Here is a 15605-nt window from a genome sequence, read left to right as displayed (position 1 = left end):
ACTGCATGTATTGGTTGAAATATTATAACTATCTAAAAAAGCATGGATCCTTTAAAAATGAAGAGGCCTCTGTTCGCCAGAGGGATATTTACAAGATGTTACTTTTTTTTAAAGTATTGTTAAATTAAAAAAACATCACGCAATTTATTGGTGGTATTACTTACTTGCACCAATATATTTTAGTCTCCAAGGTAAATGAAAGTTCTTGTAGCCTTACAACAGTTCCCCGGCTAACGTTTCCAAAAGCCTTTCCCGAGGGTTATACAGGTAAGATTATAAGTTCCTAGAAACGACAACCGCCTATTACCATAATTACTGTTGAGAAATTCATTTCGTTCGTATTGATTGTTACCACTAACAAGAGTTTTAAAATATATAACCTAAAATTAATCAATTAACAAAAAAATGAAATCAATGCGTACCACGACAATAATCTACATTCAAACTGCGAAGAACGATTACTTATATAAACATATTATTCATTAAAACCTTCTTCAAAACGCACTGCAACTTCCACCATAAATTTTATGTTCATTTATATATATTATCAGTTAGGCATTACAAATAAGCCTTTCGTTATTACAAATATTGCGTCATTTTAATAATAATAATTTATATTAAATTCACTACTTACTACACTACTTTTTTGGCTTGAAAAAATATTTTCAAAGAAAACCAATTGAAATACCAATACTCGAATTGTATATTAAAAAAAATTATAGTGTTAATTTTTGTTTATTATTTTAAATAATTAATTTCATTAAGCGTACAATTAATTATTATCAAATCATAAAGATGCGTAAACTGCAAATTTATATACAGAAATGTTTAATTTAAAATTACTTTATTATACCTTCATACATTTAATCCGTAGTTCTCTCGTGAGGTGTGCACAGATAAAAAATAGTAATACAGTAGACTCGTTTATCCTACCGTCAGTTTTTTCCGGCATCCCAGTGCATAAAAAAAGTCTAAAAAGTTGAGAGTTGCGAGCGTCCGTAGCGCGCATTCCAATTTTTGGTTGCTGACGTATGCTTCTAATTAGTACCTCGTAACTATATTATTGTAAGTATTTATATACTATGGTTTGTTTATCTTTATTACTAATTCCATTGGAATAGGCTATATATGACAGATATTATAAAAATAACAATCAAGCACATGTATTAAGCAACTGTAACCATTTTAAAGTGGTTAACCACTTAAACCGTAACGATTGTACAAAGCTTTGATGTCGAAAATAGTTAAATTTTTGGAAGCTCGACGGGACTATTTTAAGGAATATTTAAATAACGTTTTTCAAAATCGGATGAAAAATATACATGTATTTATTCATTAGATAAATATCATATAAACCCATACAACCTGTATTAGTGGCGGTATCATTAGTATAGGTTTTTGTTATCGGTATTAACATGTGACAAATTTCACAACAACAATAATTTTAAATACGTATAAAAAAGGAAAAACAATTAACCTATTACTTATTCAAATGTTTTTTTACTGAAATCAACCCCTTTATCGTCTGTGCTAGTCATATTGTACGATCTCTTAAGCCTATTGAGAGTTCTCGCCAAAGTTAGATATATATCTTGAAATAAATATGCTCTTGTTTATTCGTGCATACTTTGACGATACCGAAACTTGTATTTGGGACAACAATAATGAACTGTTTATCAGGTCATCAATTGGTGATCAATTTACATAGGACTAGTTATTGCCAGCTTATTAGTTACTTCATAGTTTATAAAAAAGTTGCCTTGAGTTTCAACCTTGCTTTCATACTAAATTTCATCAAATTCAGTTCAGTGGTTTGGTCGTGAAAGAATAACAGATAGACAGACAGACATATCTATCGGAGATCCACCAACTAGCATTAGAGCAGCGTGGTGGAATATGCTCCAAAAACCTTCTCCTCAAAAGGAGAGGGCTTAGCTCAGCAGTGAGAAATTTACAGGCTTGTTAATGTTAAAAAAAAATGTGTTTTTTTTTCACACATTTACATAATAGTTCTTAAGGTTAAAAACTAATAGCTTTCTCATTCAAAGAAAAATTTATAAACTATAAACATTTTGCTTATAAAATTGTACTTTAATATGATCCAATAATGAACCGAGAGGATTTGCTCTGCACATAAAGAGATAAGTCGACAAGAGCTCTTACATTTTTCATCTTTGAAGAGCTTATGACTAGTGTGAAGCCAATAACGGTTGCAAAGCAATAAAACACATCTGAAATATTTATAAGGTATTTTATAAAAACAAACAAATTTAGAGTTGAATTTGATTTAAAATCACAATTCATTACTTATATTCTGAATTTAAATCATTAAGTAATCAATATTTTATACTATTTAGAAAGTTAACATAATCCAAGTGAGCTAAGGCTCGTCAACCAAGTGAACTAGGTAGAAACTGATTGCAACAAGCAACAATTTAAACAGACAAACAAGAAACCATACCTAGTACGTTTGAAATTAAGCCATTCAGGCTCTATTTGGACATCTTCGTTAGTAATTAATTCGACTCCGTTTCGTGTATACAAAATACAATTTAACTGTGTAAAGCGTAGACGATTGTAATTATTGACTTAACGGTTTTGTTCAAGAAAGACCGATGAAAAGAGGAGCTTTAAAATTAAATATTTACCACTTTTTCATTTCAGTATATAAAAAACAATTTAACTTTCCTTATAATAAATATAATAAATAACTATTAAATATAGGCAAGGGTAAAAGTTTTATGGTCTTACTATTATTAATTCTCCACTTCTTATGTAACTGGTTCTGTTACCGTTATAATCACAGTTAACTTATAAATTATTCGTCAGAATTACTAAGTTCTTACATAAAGGGAATATTCTTGGTTAGTATACTTTCATTGTTCAAGCATAAGAGTCGTGGAAAAAGAAACATCACAATGTCAAGCAAAGACAAAGTTATGGCGAAACAGGAAATTCATAAAACTTTAAAACTGTGTAACTTTTGCACAAGAAAAATAGGAATTTCTTTTACCGATGAACAACCGAAAGATTTAATTAGTAAAATATGGACATATATGTGGTTTCTGGGATCTGCGTTAATATTATTTTTAAAGTTAGCCGGTCAAGTGGACTACGCTGTGACGAAGCTCGTCAATTCAGCATCAGTCGTCGAATTCGTTGCAGGCTTACATATTATTGGCTACGACACCATGAGTCAGTTGACAAAAAACTTTATTAATAATACAAAATATTATGAAATTAATCAAAAAATTTTCTATTACAGGTTTCGGTAAGATGTTGACGATGTGGTACAAAAGGAATATATTTCGAAACCTTCTCAATGAACTCGCCGACCTGTGGCCGACATTGGACCGCGACAAAGATTCTATTGACATCAAACGAAAGAAACTTTCTAGACTTCAAATCGGTCAATTCTGTGTGTGATTTTCTTTTCTTTTTTTTATATCCTCGACCTAAATTTGGCAATATTTTACAAAAAAATATTTAAATTCTAAATATAAATATTTATAAATTCAATATTGTATGTAAAATAATAGGATGGGAACTGCCGGCCATTAATTTTTAATAGCTTTCATTGCATGACGCAGTGTGATATAACACGATTCTGTTACAAGCAATTTAAGTGAATTTAAAATTCAAATTGAATCAATATTAAATCAAATTCAAGTAGACTGTCAATTGTTATGCTTCAATGTAAATAAACGTTATTAATAATTTGCTCTAAATTAAATCCGTGAGACGAATTAAATTTCTGTTTAGTGGAATAGTATTGGACTATAAATAAACATAATTATATTAAACAGTACACCCTTACAAGTACTTTAAATCGCTTTATGAAATTATCAGACGTATATTAAATAAGAGTACATCGACAAGATTAATTTGGGGGCAGGGCTTAGTTATTGCATTAGATATTCTACAGCCAAACAGCAATACTTAGTACATACTTAGTTCAAAGGTGAGTAAGCCAGTGTAACTATAGGACACAAGAAATATAAAATCTTAGTTCCCAAGGTAAGTGAGGCATTGGCGAATGGTTAATATTTTTTACAGTTCTAATATCTACGGACAGAGGGACAATATACCATCAGATGATCCATATGCCCATCTATCGAAATAAAAAAAATTAGTTCAGTATTTAGGTCCTCCCAGAAACGACTACATATTCGATGGGTAACTTAGCAATTGAATATTTTACAGGGTATGCCTTTTGGAATATATTAGGAGTATGGCTATACAACTTGACTCCAATAGTGATTTACGTCTACCGCAAGATTCAAGGCACACCTGCTAATTTAGGCTACATCTGGCACTTATCGTATCCCTTTGATAAGACTCAACCCGTATACCACGAACTTGCTTTTGTCTTTGAAACGTTTGGAGGTAAGCTTATATTATATTCCAGAACCTTATCCATTTTAATTAAGCCTGAATTTAATTCTTCAAAACTAAGGTTTCCTTTAGCGTCGCCCACGCACTTAATTACTTACGCCATATATATGCTGCCAGTTGTTTATAAAACTGAAAGTATCTTCAATAAAATAATTATTTATTTAATTTACGAGTCTCCAACAAAAGATACACACTAAATACATATTCTTAAAATTAAACAATATAAAGGTTACAAGTTGTGTTCTCCTTCAATTATAGGGACCACAGCATGGTCTATGCTTAGCAAAAAAAAAATTAAATACAATTAAGATAAAAAGTGAAAAATTATACATTGCAGTAAAAATCAAATATAAATTAGTACCTTAATATAACTTATATTCTTAATTAAGGTCACAGATTTACTTACTTAGTGGAAAATCATTTTATTTAGAGGAGTCGTCGCTGGGTTTCATTATAAGCAAAGTCAAACATTGCTAATAAAGTGAAGCATCGCCATTAATATCAATACACATTAACGCGCTGTATCATGGTATATAATTTATTTATGGTGAAAAATATACTTTAAGACTAAAATAGTGTGTGTTTACGACTAATAAAGTGTTCCATTTCTATTAACATTTAACCATTGTCTTATATTTTATCTTTATTTTTTCAATGGTAAATTAGAAGCCAATTTGATGTTTACAATTTCTCTGCAGGCGTTGTGTCAGTATGGTCAATGCTCGGTTCAGATATTCTATTCATGACGATGGCGAGTCACATTAGCATGTTGCTGCGGCTTTTGCAGTTAAAGATCCGACGCTTGGGTACACAAAATGGCGGCACTATTAATCAGTTTAAACATGGCGATCATTATCAAGAAATTATATCTGTTATTAAAACACACCAGAGACTTATAATGTAAGTGTATCTTATGTTTATTTTATTTATAGTCTCGAATTTGTACGGATAAAATAAATTCAAAGTTACTTTTCCTATTGCCTCCCCCTGAAGTTGAAAGTTCCCAAATTCCTTCTCATTGAGCATCTACGGCACTTAGGAGTAACTATGCTAAATTTCAAGTTAATCGGGCCTATAGTTTCGGAGATCTTGTGACGAGTCAGAACTTGCAAGGAATCACGGGGATTTCAATTATTGTAGGGAAATATATATCGAGAGAAATCCTTGGAACATTTACTTTGTGTTTATTGGATGACTGCCAATTTATTATTGTGGCTTGGTCGTTAGACTGCAGATTGATGCTGTTTCCAGGCTCGAATCCGGGGTCAAGCGGATAAAATATTATTCTGTAGCGAATTTCTCAGGTCTAAATTTATAAGCATGGATTTTTTACACTACCATATCTGGGATTCTGTGTGATCCTGTGCCTGAACTGTCTGGAAATACAAGTTCAACACATATTTACTTACTATATATCTCCTGCGCATGGCTAGTTTCTGTTGAGAATTATCGTCGTAGTTGAAAGAATGGTTTATTGGATTAATTAAGATGAAATTTTTGCTCCAAAATTGTTTCAGGTACGGAAATGATTTGGAAGACGCATTCTCAATTGTCAATCTAATCAACGTTCTTTTGAGCTCCGTGAACATTTGCTGTGTTGTTTTCAATATAGTAAGTTATGAATACATTTATTTCATTATATTATAAACGTGCCACTAAAGCTATTCTTTCAATTTCTTATATTGCAATGCTTATTAATATGACATCGTTAAACTATTTTTTTCAATTCCTGCTCCAAAAATCTCGATATTATAATGCACGTTAGATATTTAATATAAAATCGTATTTTAGCTTCTAGATCCATGGATGGCAATGAGTAATAAGTTCTTCTTGGGCGCTGCTTTAACTCAAGTTGGTATTCTGTGTTGGTATGCTGATGACATTTTTACATCAGTGAGTAAATAAAAATAAATAAATAAAAAAATAATAACCATGAAATCATTTTGCAGCATTGTTGTTTAAGGTTTCTGTTTAATGCTTGATGTGATTTTTGAGGATTCCACGATAACGACGATATGATACTACTAATAGATATCTTGTGATCGACGGCAGTCGGCTATAGTCGGTCTTCCCAAAATATGTCACGCATTCTACGATAAATATCGTACATTCTTCAATAAGTAGAGATGAGATGCATATTGCAGTATTACAATTAATTAATTAATTGATTATTATTATTTTCACTGTGCTACATGAGCGAACGTCTGCCTAACTTTAGGCTGGCCGACGTAGATTGCGCGAAGGCACTAACAATATTGTTATGAACGAGGAGTAATGTACATAACGTACTACGTATTTATATAAGTATATTTTATTTGGTAGTAAACCTCAAAGCAAGTTTACTGTGTGAACTTTAAAGTCTTGAAGGTTTTTCAGTATACCTATAATAGAAATAAATCGATAAATGTTTATAAAACTTGCTGATTTACTACTATAAATGCATTTGTTAGGTACGCTTAGAGAAATAATATTTGAACTTGAAGCTTCTCTCACGATCGATTTATGCATTCGAGGAGCAGCAGTATGAAAGTTCTGCATTATGATAAATAGAATGATTTTTTCTTATTGGAAGATAACCACAGTAGATAAATTTGTATCCTACAAATAATATACCAAGAAAAACAATATTATTATCGAACCGTATTTCAACAATGGAATTATTTTAAATCTGACGTTAAAAGACTATAATTATAAAAGAACGCAAATTTTTTCAAACACTTGAATTTTAACCAATCCCCTTTTCCGTAAATATGTTAAAATATTTTATTATGAATCTTATTTTTACATATCTTAATAACACTGGATTTCATTTCGAACAAATGTAAGCTGTGCGTCAAAAGTCAGTTACAATACAATCACAATTAAAAAACTGAAAATACAGTATATAAATGTTTTATTTATTACATTCTAGAGCTCAGGCGTAGCAGACGCGGTGTACAATAGCGGATGGTATAACAGTGACATCCAATGCCAGCGAGCATTGCTAGTCATGATACAAAGGTGAGTAGACGTTGAAGGCCTATAAAATAACACGATATTCTACCAATGAGTTGTGTAGATAACATGTTCTAGCGAACTCGTATCGTTTTATACCGATTTGAAGATTAAATCAGCTAAGTATGCAACATAGACATAATATGTTTAATGTTAATTCAAATATTTTAGAAGGACAGATAAGCAAATTTTCATCAGCTGATGAATAGTCACGTTTGCGCATTGTCATTGGCTCTAGAAGAAGTTTTAACCCGTTGTAACACACTAACAAATGAAGTTAAACCTTTGAAGAATAATAATTAAATACAGTCTATTTATCTGAAAGCTTAAGGGATTGAAAGATTTACATACTTTGTCAGTCTTTATTTACAGGACTTAACTATATATACCAAAATTAAATAAACTTCAAAATAAATAATGATTGCGTGGAATTGTGGCAAGCACGTTAGCAACAATTCCCCGTTGAATCGTAATTCCGATTCTTTTGGGAAAAATTCAACCAGTCGACTTATAACTTTTATTAAAATAAACCAATCAACGCTTGTAAAAAATATTGGTTCAAACAACTCACCAATAAAATGTAATCTTCAACAGCAAAAACAACTATGTTTATATTTTTCCTTGGATGACTTTGTATTCTTTATAATTAACATAATTCAAAGAATAACCATGAAGCTGTAAAAAAGCCAACCCTTATTTTCTGCAATAGGAAAATCTCAGCAAATAGCGACTAATTTTCATTCCAATCCGGCGAGAAGATCCCTAGCGACATTTCAACTTTTTTATTCATTTTGCAGATCCCAGAAACCTTTATATTTTACAGCACTTAAATTCAGCTCCATCACCATGTCAACCTACAGTTCGGTAAGTAGAATAATCTTTTAAATCAAAGTAAACGTGTTTGTTTTTATTCTAAAAATATTTGTTTTAAAGTAGTAACAGCGCGTTTTTCCTTATGTAAGGCAGATGCCTTGACTTAAGAATAAGGTTGCGTGTGCTTCTTCGATGAGGGTTTGTGGAGACACATATGGCAAAACTTCATCCAACAGGTGTAGACTTCTTCGCATATATCCTTTTCCGCCGTTAACGAAATGAATTATAAACAAAAACTGAACACTTTCCTTGGCAGGGTTTGACCTTCTCTTCTCGATTCGTTTACGCCTCGCTCGTCCTTAACTGCATATACTCATCTTTGTACTGCTATGATGATGATTTTTATTGAAAATTTCTAAAGACATTGCTCATGAGGATTTGCCAGTTTGCACTAAAATTGTTACAGTAATTGTTATTTAACGTATGTATTTTACTTTCTTGGCAACTTATTTTATTTAACTTTTATTTTAGTTTTAACCTTGTTTTTCTAGTGGCAATCTCGAACTGTTGTTTCCGAGCTACCGCTGTTCGAATCCAAGGAAAGATCAATATAAAAAATAGGTTATTATAATATCTCAAACGCATGAATAGACTTTAAGATTGGCATTCGCTGACGGAATCCGGTCAGATAATACGCACATAATTTTTAGTGGGTCAACGCTCAACGTGAATTAATTATACTGACATTATACTTTTTTAATATTATTTATGTAACTAGCGACCCACTCCGGCTTCGCACGGGTGCAGTGCTGATACTAAATTAACTACAGAAAGTCTTACAGCGTTCACAGCTTTTTTGTCATTAGAAAATACAAACCGCTATGTCCCTAGGTTTTAAATCTGTAATATCTTCGAAAATATTCATTTAAATTACATACTGTACAGGGTTATATTGATCTATATTAAATGCACAGTGCATTTAAGGACTTTACTTATTTGGATAAATACTAATATTGTATTGCTTAAAATCACTTCGAAATTAAGCAATTGTTTCTTATAAAAAGTAAAGCCTAAAAAATGTTTCACGTGGGCTATCCCAAAGAGATGGATCTATTTTTACTATATTGTGCATGTATTTGCATATAAACCTTCCTCTTGAATCAAACTATCTATTTAAAAAAACCGTATCAAAATGCGTTGTGTAATTTTAGAGATCTAAGCATACACAGGGAAAGACAGTGATATGTAATAATGAAGCTGAAATTATTAGGTTTATTTGGATTGTTTTATTATATAAAAGCAATAAATACTATGATTTAAAATATGCAATTACTATCATAAATTCAAAGTAATGCAAACACAACTGAAAAGTCATATTTTTTAAATTCATTTTGGTAAATAAACACATCATGAAGAAAACTGCAGGTGTTGGATGAAAACATGCCACGTATGTATTTACCAGCCCGCTTTGAAACCGCGAGGAACATTACACACATTTTCTCAAAGAGAGGACGTCTTGATCTATCGGTCTATTTACAGTTGAATACTTTACTTCACTTCTCCTTCACTCAGTAGACATTGAAGTAATTATTCATCATAGTAGTAGTAGTATCATTATTTTCCACAAAGCTTAATAAGTAATGAAGTACTGGCCATTGTTTAACAATAAAAAAATATAATTCGCAATTTACACCAGTACAAATAATATAACCGCTACATACGTACTATAAGCACAGCTTATGCACGCTTCCACGTTTAAATTATATTCAATGTTTGACTTTTTCCTCAAATACGGATGGACCTTCGTTACCCACATTAAACCTTTTTGTTTCAGATTCTCATTAACTCTTATTCCTACTTCACATTATTATACACCGTATACATAAGTGACTAATTAAACAGAGTCATTCAGACATAATTATATATTATTAAGACTAAACATTAGACATTGTGGTTTCCGAGTTTGCTTAATTTATTCTAACTTCGCGAATAACTCGACAAAATGGAAGTCAAAGCTGCACCACAAAGAAGCAACGTAGATTAGAAAATAACAATATTATTTAATATATATATATATGTAATTTCACATATTCGAATATAATTACCGGAGCGAAATAACACGAAGATGTAAAACGCGAAAGAATGTAGAAAATATAAAGATAAGAAGGAAATTATTATAATGCACATTTTTACGTATACAGGTGAAAAAATAATGTAACGTTCACAAACTAAGATGAGCTTGGAAAAATTCATAAGTCACAACTTTTGTTTAAAGCAGAGGAGAGGCGAGGCAGTTTCATTTTACAAATTCATTAGTTGTTTACCCATTTCGTGCAGCGGAATAAAGATCTTTCTGCGCAGACATAAGCCAAAACATTTGAGATACACATCTTTTTTTAGTTTATCACCTTACTTTTAATTTAAGCGTATGATTTTATTACTTAGTTTCATAATTTAAGCTTTATGTATGATGATTTAAATGTGTAATTAAATAGTTCTAGACTTAATCGTATAATAAAGGAATTATATTTGAACGCATTTTAATAAAGTAACCCTTTGTTTTGTATTTCGTTGTTATTGTTTTAATTCATGCGACATTTCTTATAAACAATGTAATTTCTTGTCATCGAATTATTTTCAATCGTTTTTAATTTATTTAATAGTGTCTGTTGTTTTTGATACACGAGATACTGTATAGGAAAGGTAACTTCGTTCTAATAGGATGTCCGATTATACCTCCCTTTTTTAAATTGACATAAATTTTTTTTTTTAAAATCTGCATAAAAATAAATCGCTTCAAATTATATTTTATTAATTAAAAATAAAAAACTATTTTCTCCTCAGAGATTAAAGAATATAAAAATTCATATTAGCTTTGAGTTGAGATTAATGAAATTATACAAAATTTTTAGAATATAATAAAAAGTCAAAGAACGTAATGCATGAGAGTTTCAATTAAATTTTAATTATAAAAAACGAACGTTAAAACCTTAGTCATGTCTCAGCGCTGTAAGAAAGTCTAGTCGCATAAAAATGGTTTCTTTATGGCATTGGAATTAATTACGTCTATGCGAGTATGGTCATTTACGGAATAATTTTATTTTTAATCTCTCAAGGTAAGTTATCATCGTTCAAAGAAATTTATAATGTTCTATACTCAAGATTTCGACTAAGATTTTGTGTAAGATAAATTGTAGCCCAAGTCATTTACCGACTCGTAATCCAGTTATCTATGAAAAAAAATCAAATACGTATATTCTCGGCTCCGTAGCTGCATGAAAGGACACGCCCACCCACTCACAGATAAAAAAAAACTTTTTATTTACAATGGTGGGATAGAATGTATTTGTTTTGATTGATTTTTTGTTTGGAAGATTTACAATTTATCAGAACTTCACCAACAATTATGTATCAATTTTCTCTTACAAGGTAAGTTATAATTACTGAACGTTGTCCGTTAATAACTAATAACATGAAGGTCAATTATAAGACGCAGCCATAAAAAATGATAATGATTCATTTGTAATATGAATATTTTTAATCTGGTTGATCTATTCCGACATCGTCGATGGTGCGTAAATTGTACCGACTAATTGATCCCAAGAAATAATAACGCAACGCAAACCAAAGCAAAGCAACGCATGCTGGGTTTTACTTGTTAGTAGAGCTTTGTGCAAGCCCATCGTAGGTATCGCCCACTCTAATATGCTAACGGCTCGAACCAATACTTAGTATTTGTTGTGCTCCGGCTTAAAGGGTGAATAAGCCAGTATAACTAGAGACACAAGGGACATTAGGTTGGGGCGCATTGGCTTATAAGTAATAGTTAATATAGTTAAATGTGGTAGTGACCACTTACCATCAGGCTAATATCTGGTGAATTACCACTTGCCATCAGGTGGCTCATTCGCTTGTCCATCTAATTACAAACCAGTACTTCCATAAAATGCGTGAACAAACTAACAAATGTAAAGTTTTTTTTTTAAATATGATAAATAAATAAAATAAAAAAATAAAATAGCCTTTAATGCTGCTTCTTCTTACAATAAATTGATACATGCCTACTTGTTAAAAACTAAATATATATTCTAATTCTAATTTGTATTAAAGTGATCGGCAACTGGTTGCTTTAGTTGAACAGCTTGTCTGTCGACAAAGGCCTCCTCTAAAGATTTCCACGTATTCCTGTTTCTTGCTAATCGGCTCCATATTGGGCCAGCTATGAATGTGATAAATAAATAATGATAAATATTGGACAACATCACATACATTACTCTGATTCCAATGTGAGTAGCTAAAGCACTTGTGTTATGGAAAATCAGAAGTAACGCCGGTACCACATACACCCAGACCCAAGACAACATAGAAAACTAATGAACTTTTTCTACGTCCTCTCGGCCGGGAATCGAACCCGGGACCGGAACCCGGTGTACACACTACTCGACCACGGAGGTCGTCAATATCGTTTTGGTCTCATATAAATTTTAATTATATCTTTAAATGTTTTTCTATAACGAGACTGTTAGTGTACATTGACTATGTAATATAACTTTCCTGCACGGATTATTTTTAGCGAATGCTATATTTTCCACATTTGAAGAATCTTGTGACGACATACAATGTTCAAATGTATACGATCCAGTGTGCGGTGAAGCAACAGCGCTTAACGGCAAAAGAGTTATCAAAAGATACCACAATATTTGTTACTTAAGAATGATACAATGCCAATTTAAAATTGCAGGTAAACTTAAATTAGACATACTATTTTAATAATCCTTAAAATAAAAATATATATTTCAAAGAAAATCATTCAAGGCCTGACTCAACAGCATATTCTACTAATTAATATTATATTTCAGACGTTCAACGAATTCCTGACGATATGTGCAATATCAATAAAATTCTTGTTGATCCTGTAAATGGCCGCAGACTCGAAGATTTTAGCATAGTTGGAGCTCATCAGGCTTGCAACCACACGTGCCCAACTTTCTGCTTAGACACATATGACCCGGCGTGTGCACAAATATGGGCCCATAACATGCAGAGCTACGTCTATAGACCAATGATAAACCATTGTCATATCGATCTATATTCTTGCGTTGTTGGAGTTAGTAAGTACCTACTTAATAGTAACTCTAAGAACTAATGTCATATCTCACGATATTAAAAAATAGGCATATGGTGATATGCTATTTTGATGGTTGTATTCATACATATAGATGCTCTATTGAAACTTTATACTTTTTATATCAATGTCGTATATCACCTTCTGAAATTTTATGATTATGTTCTACGATGGGTTTCGAGTTTCCAATGTTCAGTTTGGTTTTTTGTACGAACAGCATTCGCAAGCTAAATAAATTGTTTATTTTCAGACGTCACCATTCAACCTTTAATCGGTAAATGTTACAAGAATCCCTCCGCAATAAACTTCATGTTCCACATTGCCTCGTTGAAAACCCTCAAGCTACTCGACGAGCCGCCCTCAGAACAGATCACTGGAAAGAGATCCTCACGAAGAGCTAATGTAAACCGAATTACCAAAAAGGAAATTAAAGATTTCCTTAAAAGTCTTGGTAACCGCATTCGAATGATTGGATAATAAAGTCCTTAAAATTGCCTTTCATATTATTATTCTTCAATATTACTTTGCGAACATTTCATCTTGTGGACGAAAACGTTCCGGACGCTTTTATAATCTTAATGGCCAATCTAGAGGTTTAATTAAATTTCCTTCTCCATACCTACACTGTTTTGTAAAAAAATACTGCCTTTCATAACCTTACTAAGCTCATTGGGAAGATTAACATTGAATTACGTTTATGAGGCCTTATGCAATTTCTAAATGAGCAATTTTATTTTTAATTAAAATTATAAGATAAATTACTTAAGTCACCAATTAAAAATTATTTTAATGACTAATGTTTTCATATCTAATTCGGCGATTCGTAGCCATATGTAAAAATATCTAAGACTATGCAAAATTTAAAAACAAATATAAATCTTTTATAATTTTGATACATTAATTGATCAAGTCTCGCTATAAAATTAAATATGCCTTTATTATTGTAAGTTTATCTATCCGAAATGCCAGCTAACCAAAAAAATTACACAGCTGCGTAGTTTCGGTTGTGTAATTACAAATGAACTTATGAAACGCGATGATCGCGGCAGAGGGAATGCAATCGTACACTGTACGACTGTTCAAACCGTTCCGTCTGCCAATTCCAATATCGACTCACCATCAAGCTGTTAATTAATCCCCCTCTCAACAATCCCACAATTTGACGCTTCTATACTGACGTCAGTCAGTTGTTTACATCTACCCTCTGCTAATTTCATCCGAGTGTTATCTCGACTTTTTATACATGATAATTCAAGATCAGAAGTTTTTCAAGATCTTTTGAAATATATAAAAGTCTTTATTCGTAATTTTTACTGTAATCCAAAAATTCATATTTGGGGAATATAACAACAACTATTTAAAATATTAGTTCTAAAATTATACAATATTTTTTTTAACAATATTCATACGAGAAATAATTGGATTTTATTTATTAACAATTTTATATGTTTTGTCAGTTTTATAGGTTTGTAGTGATTCAGTAATCCTTTGCCTAGTAGTATTTTGTAGTATGACATCATTTCGTATGCAAAAAATATAAAATGTTCAATTGCGAGTATAATAAAATTTAAAATTGTCGTCTAATATTTTTTCATACAACATTATTTTAAGGATCATTTTATAATCTGTAATCTGAAGCAATAAATTAGATTATTATCTGGAGATGCGGGATTTACGACCACCTAAATTATTACAATTTAATACTTCTTAAGAGCCGCGATGTCCCAGTGGATAAAATACAAATAATCTTATCGAGGATTCGAGACCGAGTAAACATCTCTAAGATTTCATGGACACATTTCGAAGTGATAACTTTTTATGGGAGGGTAAACCGCTTCGTTACGTAACGCGTTACGCCAATCTGGCTGTCAGTCTGTCCCTTTCTCTTACGTACACGACGTCAAGATATGTAACTAAGAATATAATATATTTTATAATCAATAAAAGATTTTATTAATAAAAAACCTTTCCTTACATTATCATATTAATATACATACAATTTAAGTAATAACCTAAGCTTTCTCAAGTTTAACAATTTCAATATTAAATAGTTCAACTTAGATTAGTTTAAGTTATCTCTTCTGTCGGTCCTTCTCGCGTGTTCCCGAGACGCTCATTTGTTTTACTTATTATTAATTTCGTACATCCTGACGAAACGGTATGCGATGGACGAAATTCTGCTAAATGTGAATCCACCAAACGGCTTGGAATAGCGTGGTGAAAAAGCTCATAGCAAGCTTTTTAAAATTGAAAGGAAGTATTTGCCGAGTCGTAATAC

At 31.4% G+C, this 15605-nt stretch overlaps 2 protein-coding genes across 2 annotated transcripts; both read left to right on the top strand.

Moving 5' to 3' along the window:
• The first annotated feature begins 2918 nt into the window (after nt 1-2918).
• On the top strand, nt 2919-10096 carry LOC113392486 (odorant receptor 4-like). The gene is made up of 9 exons (XM_026628947.2): nt 2919-3195; nt 3266-3418; nt 4204-4386; nt 5094-5295; nt 5913-6006; nt 6187-6288; nt 7307-7395; nt 8187-8253; nt 10037-10096. Exons 1-9 carry the CDS (start codon nt 2919-2921, stop codon nt 10094-10096), a joined length of 1227 nt encoding a protein of 408 aa, XP_026484732.1.
• A 1097-nt stretch (nt 10097-11193) lies between these two features.
• Nucleotides 11194-13935, top strand: LOC135194842 (uncharacterized). The gene is made up of 4 exons (XM_064221021.1): nt 11194-11318; nt 12776-12943; nt 13062-13313; nt 13578-13935. Exons 1-4 carry the CDS (start codon nt 11279-11281, stop codon nt 13802-13804), a joined length of 687 nt encoding a protein of 228 aa, XP_064077091.1. The 5' UTR covers nt 11194-11278; the 3' UTR covers nt 13805-13935.
• The last annotated feature ends 1670 nt before the right edge of the window (nt 13936-15605 follow it).

Source organism: Vanessa tameamea, chromosome 5, assembly GCF_037043105.1.
Source record: "Vanessa tameamea isolate UH-Manoa-2023 chromosome 5, ilVanTame1 primary haplotype, whole genome shotgun sequence".
In the NCBI taxonomy this organism is placed as follows: Eukaryota; Metazoa; Arthropoda; class Insecta; order Lepidoptera; family Nymphalidae; genus Vanessa; species Vanessa tameamea.
The sequence above is the reverse complement of the archived record's forward strand: the minus strand, read 5'-3'. Positions and strand labels throughout refer to the sequence as shown.

What these genes read in the sequence shown, in the direction of transcription:
- LOC113392486 (XM_026628947.2), top strand. Translation starts at nt 2,919, where the DNA reads ATGTCAAGCAAAGACAAAGTTATGGCGAAACAGGAAATTCATAAAACT. An exon ending in ACTTCAAATCGGTCAATTCT is followed by an intron (nt 3,419 to 4,203) that starts GTGTGTGATTTT and finishes AATATTTTACAG; the next exon opens with GGTATGCCTTTTGGAATATA. An exon ending in TTGCTAGTCATGATACAAAG is followed by an intron (nt 7,396 to 8,186) that starts GTGAGTAGACGT and finishes TTCATTTTGCAG; the next exon opens with ATCCCAGAAACCTTTATATT.
- LOC135194842 (XM_064221021.1), top strand. Translation starts at nt 11,279, where the DNA reads ATGGTCATTTACGGAATAATTTTATTTTTAATCTCTCAAG. An exon ending in TTTATTTTTAATCTCTCAAG is followed by an intron (nt 11,319 to 12,775) that starts GTAAGTTATCAT and finishes GATTATTTTTAG; the next exon opens with CGAATGCTATATTTTCCACA. An exon ending in ATGCCAATTTAAAATTGCAG is followed by an intron (nt 12,944 to 13,061) that starts GTAAACTTAAAT and finishes ATTATATTTCAG; the next exon opens with ACGTTCAACGAATTCCTGAC.